Source organism: Lolium perenne, chromosome 2 (assembly GCF_019359855.2).
Source record: "Lolium perenne isolate Kyuss_39 chromosome 2, Kyuss_2.0, whole genome shotgun sequence".
Taxonomy (NCBI): Eukaryota; Viridiplantae; Streptophyta; class Magnoliopsida; order Poales; family Poaceae; genus Lolium; species Lolium perenne.
Genome location: NC_067245.2, coordinates 272,410,184 through 272,425,694, shown reverse-complemented (window position 1 = coordinate 272,425,694; position 15,511 = coordinate 272,410,184). Strand labels below are relative to the sequence as shown.

Here is a 15,511-nt window from a genome sequence, read left to right as displayed (position 1 = left end):
TACTGCAACATGTGAAACACCTCGGTCGACAAGCCACAGCCTTCTTGTCCAGTGGTGTCCTCAAGATGAGTTATCATCATCACCTCCCTGCGACTTTAACTCGGCGATTCTAACTACACCGAGGAAATGAACAATGTCATGAAACAACTCAATAGGCATGTTCATAGATATAAAATGTAGGAATAAGGAAAACCCTGGAGGCCTGGACTAGAATGTCAATGTAGTGCATTCTGACAGGATTTTAGAACCCATGTTTTTTTTTGCAGTGATGCATTTCTATTGGTCATAAGAATGAACACGGAAATGAAGAGAATGAGGTTTGAGTTCATGTCAGATTTCGTCATATGGGTCAAAGGAATTCATTCCATGAAAATTTGACAACCTCAATCCTTTTAAATTGAGTTCTTTTACTACCCTGAATTTTTTTTTGTCTTTCCCGAATGGTAAGGAAAAGAAGAGGATTGAGTCAAAAGAAAAATGGCTGGCTCCCGCTTGGAAGTCTCCATGGTGAATCGGAGGCTTAATCTTGATATACTCTAAGGATTGGTAAAAGGTGTTGTAAAAGAAGCCTTTACATTTCTATGAGAATCCTTCAATCAAAAGTGCCCCTAAAATCTGAGATGTTAAGCGCTATATGAATCCTGTTTAGACCACAAATGATCTTGTCTCTAAAATCTGAGATTTTTTTTTTTTTTTTTTTTTGCGGGTAAAAATCTGAGATGCTGATTGCACCACAAAGGATCTTGTCCTTACTGAAGTCCTCACGGCCACATGTCACAGCTGACGATACTAGCACATTCAACTGTCTTTGCGCCAAACAGAACAACGAAAAAGGGGAACTTATCTTTTCGAAAAGAAAGGGGAAATTTTAACTTGTTGAGCCGGTCATTCCCATTTCCGTTGCCAAAGTTTGGAAAAGTATATATGAGCATGCGAATCAATTTGAGGTTAACTAGAGGTAGAAGCCATTGATTAATCAAAATAAAATGCGTGCTGGCTGCTGAAGACTGAGTTCTGATTCTCCCTCAGAAAAACAAAGACTGACTACTGAGGAACTAAAAGGGCATCCACGTAAGTGGGTACTGGGTACTGGGGAAGAAGACGGACGCAATGACGCATTGAGGAAATATCGCCCCAGGCGTGGAACCTTTGTGGTGTACCTAATCTAATAATCCGTGTTTCAATTTGATGGGAAAACGACGTCATGTGCAGAACGACCCCACTTGAGCTGAAAGTCAGTGGAGAATTCATCAGAAAAAAGTAGTGGAGAATTATGCCTCGTCGTCTATAAGAAGAGGCATGCTGCCATTGTACATCTCAACTTTTAGACAGACAACCAAGCAATGGCGCCAGTGAAGGTGTTTGGGTCGGCGAGGTTCACCAACGTGGCACGGGTGCTGGTGTGCCTGGAGGAGGTCGGCGTGGCCTACGAGGTTGTGGACATCGACTTCCCGGCCAAGGAGCACAAGAAGCCCGAGCACCTCGCCCGAAACGTGAGGCACATATTTTTGATTTCGCAGAATTTTTGGAATCATTTTGTCCAAACTTGTTGATTCATTTGTGTTGTTGCTGGATTCTTGCAGCCATTTGGTGTAATCCCAGCTTTCCAAGATGGAGACCTCATGCTCTTTGGTAAAACCTTTTTTTGCCTTATGCCATTTTTTCTTTTGGATTATCTGCCAATAGCTGTTCTTACTTCTCAGTGTCATGCTTACTTGCGACATGTTCTGTCGGATGTTTTCGACCTTGCAGAGTCCCGTGCGATTGCAAAGTACATACTTCACAAATACAGGACAGACGAAGTCGACATGTTAAGGGAAGGCAACCTGCAAGAAGCGGCAATGGTGGACGTCTGGACCGAGGTCGAGGCACACCAGTACAACCAGGCGCTAGCGCCTATCGTCATGGAGTGCATCATATACCCCACGGCCTACGGCATACCGACGAACCAGAAGGTCGTCGACGAGAGCGTGGAGAAGCTGAAGAAGGTGCTTGAGGTTTATGAGGCTCGTCTGTCTGAGCATGAGTACCTGGCTGGAAACTTCATTAGCTCGGCGGATCTCAGCCATTTCCCCTTCACCTGTCGCTTCATGGAGACTCCATACGCGTCTCTCTTTGATTCGTTCCCTTCCGTGAAAGCGTGGTGGGAGAAGCTCATGCTGCGGCCTTCGATGAAGAAGATCAGCACTAACCTGCATCCTAAAATGGTTTAATCACGTGTGATTGTCCCACATCGGTGGATGATGTAACCACGATTGGGTAATAAAGGTGAAGTGTAGAGTTCAAGATACAGAATAAAATAATTTGTTGCATGGTCTACCATACCAATTAATCGATTAGATCATCTTCAAATTGGAATGGGCCTGGGTCATAAAACTAGTGCCAATGGGGATATATGGAGATGGATTCGCGGCCGACGATGATATATCGGCTAGACACGGGCTTCCATTGATGATAGCATGAGGTTAGTTTGTTCGGGGACTAGTTATTGACACCTACATGTATTCAAATGGCTACACAACCGTGTGGGTTTTGCTGCAAGCACATGAGCGGAATGTTGCATGAATGTTGAATGCCAGAAGTTAGATCACAGAATTTTCTATGTTGCAAATTTGGATTTAAAATGCTTCAAACTCGTGTGTGTTTTGCTGCCATCGCAGAAACGCTATACTGCGATATTATGAACCCAAAGCGAGATCTTGAGTGTCTTCTACAAATGTTTTATGAATTGTAGATGTTCTCATGAGATGCGTTAGCCTTGTATGTTGCATAAATTTTTTAAAACTTTTCTTGTTTATTTTTCTTCAACCAACGGTTTTTGGTAGAGTGAAGATTTTCTACTTTTTGTTGTTCTATTGGTGTTTTTGAAATGTTGCGGCATTATCTGCATCGTAAAAAATATTGTGGTGAGTTACAATAGTATTTTGCTAGGCAGGTACATGTTATGATGTGATCGACGGATGCTACACATTTAGCCTTTTATATTAATCGAACACCTGGTGGTGGTGATTTTTTTTCCCAAATCGGCCTAGCACATGCCATTTTTCGCTTCCCAATTGGATTTGAGGTACTCTCTCTGGCCCCATTTACTTGTCGCAACCGTGAGATGATTATAGCCAGCTTGCTTGCGCATCCACGGCAAGGAATACGGGGCTAGAGTTTGTAGTTGTCTCCGGATGTACAACCTCCGAAGATCGCCATAGAACCTGTACACTTGCCGAGAATAGACGTTTGGAGCTTGGGCTACACATACCGCACTTTTGAATGAATCAAAAATAATATTTTAAAGTGTTTTTTAAAAATGGGACAAACTGTTTAGATGTTGAAATAATGTACTTTATCATCTTGAAAAACTCTCAACTCGAAAGTTGGCTTGTGGCCCATCTTAAACATGCAACACGATTTTGAGTCTGCCCCCACACTAGTAGGAAAAGCCTCATCAGTGGCACACCAAAAAAACATTCTGTGGCGCATGGGTGGTGCGCCACAGAATTCTCGCCACAAAAATAAGGATTCTGTGGCGCACCTGCCCATGCGCCACAGAAAGTCTTATTTCTGTGGCGCACCGGGTCTTATTTCTGTGGCGCACCACCGCCGGTGCGCCACAGAATTTTTTTAAAATTTCAAAAAAAGTGGGGCCGCCGATTTTTTTTTATTTTTCTAGAAGGTCGCCGGAGGTTGGTTGCGTGGGTGGGGTGGATGGGGTGGGTGGGTGGGTGGAGGATGAGGCCGGCCGGAGGAGGAGGTGGTGGTGGAATAGGAGGAGGAGGTTGATACGCGTACATCACGCGTCCGTTGGGAACCCCAAGAGGAAGGTATGATGCGTGCAGCGGCAAGTTTTCCCTCAGTAAGAAACCAAGGTTATCGAACCAGTAGGAGTCAAGAAGCACGTGAAGGTTGTTGGTGGCGGAGTGTAGTGCGGCGCAACACCAGGGATTCCGGCGCCAACGTGGAACCTGCACAACACAATCAAAGTACTTTGCCCCAACGTAACAGTGAGGTTGTCAATCTCACCGGCTTGCTGTAACAAAGGATTAGATGTATAGTGTGGAAGATGATGTTTGCGAAGAACAGTAAGAACAAGTATTGCAGTAGATTGTATTCGATGTAAAAGAATGGACCGGGGTCCACAGTTCACTAGTGGTGTCTCTCCAATAAGATAAATAGCATGTTGGGTGAACAAATTACAGTTGGGCAATTGAAAAATAAAGAGGGCATGACAATGCACATACATATCATGATGAGTAGTGTGAAATTCAATTGGGGCATTACGACAAAGTACATAGACCGCTATCCAGCATGCATCTATGCCTAAAAAGTCCACCTTCGAGTTAGCATCCGCACCCCTTCCAGTATTAAGTTGCAAACAACAGACAATTGCATTAAGTATGGTGCGTAATATAATCAACACAAATATCCTTAGACAAAACATTGATGTTTTATCCCTAGTGGCAACAGCACATCCACAACCTTAGAACTTTCTGTCACTGTCCCAGATTAAATGGGGGCATGAACCCACTATCGAGCATAAATACTCCCTCTTGGAGTTACAAGTATCAACTTGGCCAGAGCCTCTACTAGCAACGGAGAGCATGCAAGATCTTAAACAACACATATATGATAGATTGATAATCAACATAACATAGTATTCCATATTCATCGGATCCCAACAAACACAACATGTAGCATTACAGATAGATGATCTTGATCATGTTAGGCAGCTCACAAGATCCAACAATGATAGCACATGAGGAGAAGACGACCATCTAGCTATTGCTATGGACCCATAGTCCAGGGGTGAACTACTCACACATCAATCCGGAGGCGATCATGGCGATGAAGAGTTATCCGGGAGATGATTCCCCTCTCCGGCAGGGTGCCGGAGGCGATCTCCTGTATCCCCCGAGATGGGATTGGCGGCGGCGGCGTCTCTGGAAGGTTTTCCATATCGTGGCTCTCGGTACTGGGGTATTCACGATGAAGGCTTTTTATAGGCGGAAGGGTAGGTTTAGGAGGCGACGCGAGGGCCCCACACACTAGGGCGGCGCGGTGATGACCCACAAGTATAGGGGGTGTATCGTAGTATCTTCGATAAGTAAGAATGTCGATCCCAACGAGGAGCAGAAGGTGTTGACAAGCAGTTTCGATGAAGGATTCACTGTAAATGCTCACAAACAAGTATTCAGGGGGTTTTGATGTAACAGATGAATAAAATACGAGTAAGTAAAGTGCGAGAGTAACAATTGCAGCGAGTGGCCAAATCCTTTTTAGCACAAAGGACAAGCCGGTTTGTTTACTTATAATGACCAAACGTTCTCGAGGACACACGGGATTTTAGTCTAGTGCTTTCGCTACATACGGCTAATTAATCTTCATTGTTTTGATAAGTGTTGTGTGGGTGAACCTGTGCTAATGTACCGCCCTTCCTAGGACTAATACATACTTGTGATTATACCCCTTGCAAGCATCCGCAACTACAAGAAAGTAATTAAGGTAAATCTAACCACAGCCTTAAACTCTGAGATCCTGCTATCCCTCCTGCATCGATATACCAACGGGGGCTCAGGTTTCTGTCACTCCGGCAACCCCGAAATTGGCAAACGAGTACAAGATGCATTCCCCTAGGCCCATAAAGGTGAAGTGTCGTGTAGTCGACGTTCACACGACACCACTAGAAGAATAACACCACAACTTAAATATCATAACATTGAATATTACTCAACCATACTTCACTACTAACATTTAGACTTCACCCATGTCCTCAAGAACTAAATGAACTACTCACGAGACATCATATGGAACATGATCAGAGGTGATATGATGATGAATAACAATCTGAACATAAACCTTGGTCCAACGGTTTCACTCAATAGCATCAACAACAAGTAGAAATCGATACCGGGAGAGTTTCCCCTATCAAACAATCAAGATCAAACCCAAATTGCTACGGCGGTGACGATGTCCAGCGGTGAAGACGGCGGTGATGATGATGAAGATGATGATGATGGTGATGGAGATGATGTCCAACTCAATGGCGGTGACGATGGCGTCGATTTCCCCCTCCGGGAGGGAATATCCCCGGCGGATCTCAGCCCGCCGAAGAGCTCTTTTCTCTCTGGTGTTCTCCGCCCCGCAGAGGCGGCTGTAACTCTTCGTGAGGTACCCTCTGGAGCTTAGGTTTTCGGGACGAAGGCGTTCGCGAAGAAAAGGAGGCGAGAGGGGCTGTGGGCCCCCCTCCTCACAGGGCGGCGCGGCCAGCCCTTGGGCCGCGCCGGCCTATGGGGTGGGCCCACCTCGGGTCCCCTCAGCTCCCCCTTCTGGCTCTCTTCGTCATCTGGAAAAATAGGATTTTTGGTATAATTTCCGTCAACTGTTGATCTTCCGAAATATTCCATTCTGACGGTGCCTTTTCCAGCATAATCCTGGCTCCGGTGCTTGATCCTCCAATAATCATGAAACATGCAAAATAGATGAAATAACATAAGTATTATGTCCAAATATGAAATATATCAATGAATAACAGCAAATTATGATATAAAATAGTGATGCAAATTGGACGTATCAACTCCCCCCAAGCTTAGACTTCGCTTGTCCCCAAGCGAAACTGAACTCGGTAAACAGGACCACATGTTTATGGAGTGAAGAGTCGATAAATAGAATACGGACAAGAAGCATCATATTCATTCACACAAGACATTCTAGTAAACAACTTCCTCATATAACTCAACTTGGAACAAGTATAAGGTAATCACAAATAAAGGTGCATAAGAAATCATAGTTGGTGATGGCAAACTTCGTTCTTGGTCAGAGAACAATTAACAGATTATACTTATCTCATTGAGCAGCGCTCTCATGTTAAAGTTTATATGGCACAACTTGCATACTCAATCATAATAGTCTCCTCATGATCATTGATAACTTGCAAAGCTATATTCATTTAGATAAAACTTGTACTAAACAAGGAAGAATAAAAGACATGATGAAGCGAATCACAATATAATGGTTTGATCACAACTACTCAAACGCTTGCTTGAGATGGAGGGAAATAGGTTTACTGACTCAACATAAAGTAAAAGACATGCCCTTCGCAGAGGGAAGCAGGGATTAAATCATGTGCTAGAGCTTTTTCAATTTTGAAATCATATAAAGAGAATGAAAGTAACATTTTGAGAGGTGTTTGTTGTTGTCAACGACTGGTAGCGGGTACTCTATCCCCCTTGCCAGACAAACCTTCAAAGAGCGGCTCCCATTTTATTTTTATTTTGTATGGCACTCCTTCCAACCTTTCTTTCACAAACCATGGCTAACCGAATCCTCGGGTGCCTGCCAACAATCTCATACCATGAAGGAGTGCCTTTTTATTTTAGTTTTATTATGATGACACTCCCCCCAACCTTTGCTTACACAAGCCATGGCTAACCGAATCCTTCGGGTGCCGTCCATCAATCACATACCATGGAGGAGTGTCTATTTAGATTAATTAATTTGGGACTGGGAATCCCATTGCCAGCTCTTTTTGCAAAATTGTTGGATAAGCGGATGAAGCCACTAGTCCATTGGTGAAAGCTGCCCAACAAGATTGAAAGATAAACACCACATACTTCCTCATGAGCTATAAAACATTGACACAAATCAGAGGTAATAAATTTTGAATTGTTTAAAGGTAGCACACGAAGTATTTACTTGGAATGGCAGGAAATACCATGTAGTAGGTAGATATGGTGGACACAAATGGCATAAGTTTGGGTTAAGGTTTGGATGCACGAGAAGTATTCCCTCTCAGTACAGGTCTTTGGCTAGCAAGGTTAATTAGCAAGCATAAGAGTTGAAGGAAACAAACAAATATACATGTGATAGAAATAATCATGCATCTTCCTTGTAAGCACAAACAGTTTTAACTTCAGAATAATAAGCTATGAGCTAACAAGAAAGAAAGACAATGAAACAACTACATGTATTCCTCTTTTCTACTTAAACCTCAAAGTGTTGTTGCTATTGACCAATGCTAAGTTTTCCAAAACCAAATGGATTTATTCAATGCTCCCAAAGTGATACCAATACTAATATCAAGATCAATCACATAATAGAGATTGCAAACTAAAATAAGATGTGCAATATGTAAATGATAAGACTTCTCATTAATATTCCATAACGATAACTCACACCAAGGGATACATAGACAACTAGCTAAAGGAGAGATACTTCCACACTGCAACCCATCTTATATGATAACTTTCCTACTCATGATATGACACTACTTGACAGTAAAAGGTAAAAGGTAGTGATGATGTGATACCGCGGCACTCCCCCAAGCTTGGAACAAACCAAGGGGATGCCAATACCGATGATGAATTACTCCTGCGGCGGTGGTGGTGATGAATTCCTGACAAGCTTCTCAACAAGCTCCTGAAGCTCATCAATCTTGTACGTGAGGTTGCGAATCATCTCCGAATTGTGCTCGACGCGGTTAAGAAGTATGTCCAACGGCGAGTCCCAACTCTTGGAGTTATTTCCCCACTCTTCACCCTCAGGCTTCATCCTTCCTGCAGTGTTAGAACGATCTATATCCCAATTGCTAGGCAATGCTGCCCTGGGAGTCCTTTCAATTTGACTATTGAAAATTAGATTGCGGAAGGGATGGTGAGTGCCTGAGAAAGATGTCTTCGGAGCTAGGTAATGACGTGGAACTCCTCCCCCGGTGCGAATTCTTGCGCTCTTGTTTGCACTAAAAGGGTTGTCCACCACCTTGATGCTTGCAATGGCAGCACGCGGGTGTGCGCGCGAGTCTTCCTCCACCTCTTCTTCATCCTCTTCCTTGACGTTCTTGTCCTCCTCTTTCCACTCGGGATCTTGAATATCTTCATCCGAAAGCTCCTTGCCCTTGTTCTTGGAGACCATGGTGCTTCTAAACTGAAAACAGATCCTGGCAGAAACAGCTCGAAACAAAACACGTCGAGAAAACGATATACGGACCTCCAGGGGTCCGGGGGATTATATAGCAAAAATTTTCACGACAAAAGGAAAGTACCAGGTCGAACCAGAGTCGGAAAGGGGCGACGAGGCGGCCAGCTCATAGGGCGGCGCGGGCCAAGGCCAGGCCGCGCCGGCCTATGGGGGCACGCCCTCGTGCATCTCCTCCACTCCGTTTCGATCTCGTAATTTTTCATATTTTCCAAAAACAGCAAAAATATTGTTCGGAAAGTAAATTGCGAACTTTTCATTAGCAGTACTGTTACCTATTCAAAGTCGAGTTCTGCCGGACTGTCAATTTGTCCTTTGATGAAGGCTTCCGGTGTTTCCACTCGAATAATATCAACATCTACATTATAAGAATCACCTGAGATATAATGCTTGAGTCTTTGTCCATTCAGCACTTGCGTGGCATTGCCTTGGAGAGAGCTAATTTTAATTGCTCCTGAACGATACACCTCCTCAACAACATATGGTCCTTCCCATTTCGAGAGTAATTTCCCTGCAAAGAATCTGAGACGAGACCGATACAATAGGACTTTATCCCCAATATTAAATTCTCTTTTGATAATCCTTCTATCATGCCATTTTTTAACTTTTTCTTTAAAGAGTTTAGCATTTTCATAAGCTTCACTTCTCCATTCATCTAGAGAACTCAATTGCAACAACCTTTTATTACTGGCAAGTTTAGGATCTTTATTTAATTCTCTAACTGCCCAATAAGCTTTGTGCTCTAGTTCTAAAGGTAAATGACAAGCTTTCCCATAAACCATTTTATAAGGTGACATTCCCATGGGGTTTTTATAAGCAGTTCTATAAGCCCATAGTGCATCCTTCAATTTACTAGCCCAATTCTTTCTAGTTTTATTAACAGTCTTTTGCAAGATAGATTTAATTTCTCTATTTGATAGTTCTACTTGCCCACTAGTTTGAGGATGATAAGCGGAAGCAATTCTATGATTAATACCATATTTAGCAAGAGTTTTTCTAAAACCACCATGAATAAAATGAGAACCTCCATCAGTCATAATATATCTAGGAACTCCAAATCTAGGAAAAATAATATCTAAAAGCATTCTTAAAGAGGTCTCACCATCAGCACTTTTTGTAGGAATGGCTTCCACCCATTTAGTAACATAATCAACAGCAACAAGTATATGAGTGTTACCTTCTGAAGAGGGAAAAGTTCCCATGAAGTCAAATCCCCAACAATCGAACGGTTCAATAACAAGAGTATAATTCATAGGCATTTCATTGCGTCTGGAGATATTACCAACCCTTTGACATTCATCACAAGATAAGATAAACTTCCTTGCATCTTTGAAGAGAGTTGGCCAATAAAAACCTGATTGTACAACCTTTTGCGCGGTTCTATCTCCGGTGTGATGTCCTCCATAAGCACTACCATGACATTTACTCAATATCTCCTGTTGTTCATATTCGGGAACACATCTTCGCAGAATACCATCCACTCCTTCTTTATATAAGTGTGGGTCATCCCAGAAATAATGCCTCAAGTCATAAAAGAATTTCCTCCTTTGCTGAGCTGAAAAGGTTGGAGGCAAGTACTTGGAAACAATAAAGTTAGCATAATCAGCATACCAAGGACTGCCTCATGAGCTCACCTTTATTACAGCCAATTGTTCGTTTGGAAAACTATCATTAATGTGAACAGGATCATAAGCAATATTTTCCAATCTAGACAAATTATCAGCAACAGGATTATCAGCACCTTTCCTATCTACAATATGTAAATCAAATTCTTGCAACAGAAGTACCCATCTAATAAGCCTTGGCTTAGCATCTTTCTTTTGCATAAGGTATCTAATTGCAGCATGATCAGTATGTATAGTAACTTTTGAACCAACAATATAAGATCTAAACTTATCACAAGCAAAGACTACAGCTAACAATTCCTTTTCAGTAGTAGCATAATTTCTTTGAGCAGCATCAAGAGTTTTACTAGCATAATGAATAACATTCAATTTTTTGTTTACTCGCTGTCCAAGAACAACGCCTACAGCAAAATCACTAGCATCACACATAATTTCAAATGGTAAGTTCCAATCAGGAGGTTCAACTATAGGAGCAGTTGTTAAGGCTTTCTTTAGAGTTTCAAAAGCTTCCTTACAATCATCATCAAAAACAAAAGGTACATCTTTTTGAAGAAGATTAGTAAGAGGTTTTGAAATCTTGGAGAAGTCTTTAATAAACCTCCTATAAAACCCAGCATGACCAAGAACACTACGAATACCTTTAACATCCCTAGGATAGGGCATCTTCTCAATTGCTTCAACTTTAGCTCTATCAACTTCAATACCTCTCTCGGAAATTTTATGTCCCAATACAATTCCTTCATTAACCATAAAGTGGTATTTCTCTCAATTAAGAACAAGGTTAGTTTCTTCACATCTCTGCAAAACTTTATCAAGGTTCCGCAAGCAATTATCAAAAGAATTCCCATAGACAGAAAAATCGTCCATGAATACCTCTACAATACTCTCGCAAAAGCCATGAAAAATAGCAGACATGCATCTTTGAAAAGTAGCAGGAGCATTACATAAACCAAAAGGCATACGTCTATAAGCATAAGTTCCATAGGGACAAGTGAAAGTGGTTTTCTCTTGATCCTTAGTTTTAACAGCAATTTGTGAAAACCCAGAATAACCATCAAGAAAACAAAAATGAGTATTTTTAGATAACCTTTCTAACATTTGATCAATAAAAGGCAAAGGGTAATGATCTTTTTTAGTAACTTTATTAACTTTTCGATAATCAATGCACATTCTATACCCTACAACTACTCTTTGAGGTATGAGCTCATCATTATCATTAGGCACAACAGTCATTCCTCCTTTCTTAGGAACACAATGCACAGGAATAACCCATCTACTATCAGCAATAGGATATATAATACCAGCTTCAAGAAGTCTTAATACCTCATTTCTTACCACATCCTTCATCTTAGGAATTAGACGACGCTGAGGTTCAACAACAGGCTTCACATCATCTTCCATATTAATGGCGTGTTGGCAAATAGAGGGAGAAATCCCCTTCAAGTCATCAAGAGTGTAGCCCATAGCTCCTCGGTGCTTCTTCAGTATTTCCAATAACCTTTCTTCTTCAAACTCTGAAAGCTTAGAACTAATAATAACAGGATATATTTTCTTATCATCAATATGAGCATATTTAAGATTATCAGGCAATGGTTTTAAATCAAAGACAGGATCTTCCTTTGGTGGTGGTGTTGTACCCAGATCTTCCACCGGTAAATCATGCTTAATAATAGGTTGGCGAAGAAAAATTTCATCAAGCTCATCTCTTTCTTTCCTAAAAACTTCACTCTCGCTATTCTCCAAATGTTGCTGCAAGGGATTATTAGGAGCAAGAACAATAGATGCAGACTGTTCAACTTTAAAATCATTATTAGGCAAATCAGCTTTATAAGGAATTTTGGTAAATTTAGAGAAGTTAAACTCATAAGATTCACCAGCAAATTTAGTCAAAATTTTCTCTTTCTTGCAATCTATAATAGCTCCACATGTATTTAGAAAAGGTCTACCAAAAATGATAGGACAATATTTACTAGCAGCAGAACCAAGTACCAAAAAGTCAGCAGGATATTTAATCTTACCGCATAGAACTTCCACATCTCGAACAATACCAATTGGAGAAATAGTTTCTCTATTAGCCAGCCGAATGACCACATCCATATCTTCAAGTTCACAAGAACCAATTTCGTGCATAATCTCCGTGTAAAGCTCATAAGGAATAGCACTAATACTTGCACCAATATCGCATAAACCATAATAACAATGATCACCAATTCTAACAGATAGCATAGGAACACTAGCTTGTTTGGATTTATTAGGATGTGAAACAATATTGGAAGCATCTTCACAGAAAATAATATGACCATCCTCCACATTTTCAGTCACAAGATCTTTAACTATTGCAACAGCAGGTTCAACTTTTATTTGTTCTTCAGGTTCTATAGGTTTCTTTTCACTTTTATGAACTGCACTATTAATAACCGAGTACTCCTTCATTTTAGCAGGGAAAGGAGTTTTTTCAATATAAGCTTCAGGAATAACATGATCAACAGTTTCAACTACAACGCATTTATTAATAGATGAATCAATTTTATCTTTATACGGTTCATGATACTTATCAAAATTCTTATTAGGCAATTCATAATGAGAGGCAAAAGCTTTATAAAGATTTGCAGCAACTTGAGAATCAAGACCATAAGTAGCACTCATATTACGAAATTTATCAGTATCCATAAAAGCTTCAATGCATTTATAATCATAATTTATACCTGATTCTCTATCTTTGTCGATCTCCCATCCTTCAAAGATTTTCCCCGGATCCGATTAAGAAGGTCCCTTTTAAACTCTTCCTTGTTGCGTGTGAATGATCCAGAACAAGAAGTATCCAGCAAGGTCTTGTCTTCAAAAGAAAGTCTTGCATAGAAATTATCAATAATAACATTACCAGGAAGCTCATGAATGGGGCATTTGAGCATTAAAGACTTCAATCTCCCCCAAGCTTGGGCAATACTCTCTCCATCATGAGGCCAAAAATTATATATGCGGTTCCGATCCTTGTGAATTTCACTTGGAGGATAGAACTTAGAATAAAACCGGGGCACAATATCATTCCATTCAAGAGAATCCCCATTATCCAGTAATTTATACCAATGCGCCGCTTTACCAGACAGCGATATAGAGAATAGTTTCTTCCCCACTTCATCCATAGCAATACCTGCACACTTGAATAAACCGCATAATTCATGTAAGAACAGTAAATGATCTCCAGGGTGGACAGTTCCATCCCCTGTATAACGGTTACCCACTACACGTTCAATAATTTTCATAGGTATTTTGTATGGCATCTCTTCCTTACCTGGCGCCTCATCCACTACCTTTGCAGTAGTAGCAGATTTTCCAAATGAACATTCAAAAGGAGATCTCTCCATAATGAATTATGGCAGCAGGCAGAAATAAAATCAGCACAAACAGTAGAAATTTCCCTTACCAATTCCACTTACCAATAGCGCTTCACTCCCCGGCAACGGCGCCAGAAAATAGTCTTGATGACCCACAAGTATAGGGGTGTATCGTAGTATCTTCGATAAGTAAGAATGTCGATCCCAACGAGGAGCAGAAGGTGTTGACAAGCAGTTTCGATGAAGGATTCACTGTAAATGCTCACAAACAAGTATTCAGGGGGTTTTGATGTAACAAATGAATAAAGTACGAGTAAGTAAAGTGCGAGAGTAACAATTGCAGCGAGTGGCCCAATCCTTTTTAGCACAAAGGACAAGCCGGTTTGTTTACTTATAATGACCAAACGTTCTCGAGGACACACGGGATTTTAGTCTAGTACTTTCGCTACATACGGCTAATTAATCTTCATTGTTTTGATAAGTGTTGTGTGGGTGAACCTGTGCTAATGTACCGCCCTTCCTAGGACTAATACATACTTGTGATTATACCCCTTGCAAGCATCCGCAACTACAAGAAAGTAATTAAGATAAATCTAACCACAGCCTTAAACTCTGAGATCCTGCTATCCCTCCTGCATCGATATACCAACGGGGGCTCAGGTTTCTGTCACTCCGGCAACCCCGCAATTGGCAAACGAGTACAAGATGCATTCCCCTAGGCCCATAAAGGTGAAGTGTCGTGTAGTCGACGTTCACACGACACCACTAGAAGAATAACACCACAACTTAAATATCATAACATTGAATATTACTCAACCATACTTCACTACTAACATTTAGACTTCACCCATGTCCTCAAGAACTAAACGAACTACTCACGAGACATCATATGGAACATGATCAGAGGTGATATGATGATGAATAACAATCTGAACATAAACCTTGGTCCAACGGTTTCACTCAATAGCATCAACAACAAGTAGAAATCGATACCGGGAGAGTTTCCCCTATCAAACAATCAAGATCAAACCCAAATTGCTACGGCGGTGACGATGTCCAACGGTGGAGACGGCGGTGATGATGATGAAGATGATGATGATGGTGATGGAGATGATGTCCAACTCGATGGCGGTGACGATGGCGTCGATTTCCCCCTCCGGGAGGGAATATCCCCGGCGAATCTCAGCCCGCCGGAGAGCTCTTTTCTCTCTGGTGTTCTCCGCCCCGTAGAGGCGGCTGTAACTATTCGTGAGGTACCCTCTGGAGCTTAGGTTTTCGGGACGAAGGCGTTCGCGAAGAAAAGGAGGCGAGAGGGGCTGTGGGCCCCCCTCCTCACAGGGCGGCGCGGCCAGCCCTTGGGCCGCGCCGGCCTATGGGGTGGGCCCACCTCGGGTCCCCTCAGCTCCCCCTTCTGGCTCTCTTCGTCATCTGGAAAAATAGGATTTTGGTATAATTTCCGTCAACTGTTGATCTTCCGAAATATTGCATTCTGACGGTGCTTTTTCCAGCAGAATCCTGGCTCCGGTGCTTGATCCTCCAATAATCATGAAACATGCAAAATAGATGAAATAACATAAGTATTATGTCCAA

The 15,511-nt window shown here is 41.7% G+C and overlaps 1 protein-coding gene across 1 annotated transcript; it reads left to right on the top strand.

Annotated features, from left to right (window-relative positions):
- Window positions 1-1,310: 1,310 nt before the first annotated feature.
- Window positions 1,311-2,339, top strand: LOC127330623 (probable glutathione S-transferase GSTF1). Its single transcript, XM_051356774.2, has 3 exons — window positions 1,311-1,493; window positions 1,584-1,632; window positions 1,753-2,339. The coding sequence occupies exons 1-3, from the start codon at window positions 1,344-1,346 to the stop codon at window positions 2,211-2,213; spliced, it is 660 nt and encodes a 219-aa protein (XP_051212734.1). The 5' UTR covers window positions 1,311-1,343; the 3' UTR covers window positions 2,214-2,339.
- The last annotated feature ends 13,172 nt before the right edge of the window (window positions 2,340-15,511 follow it).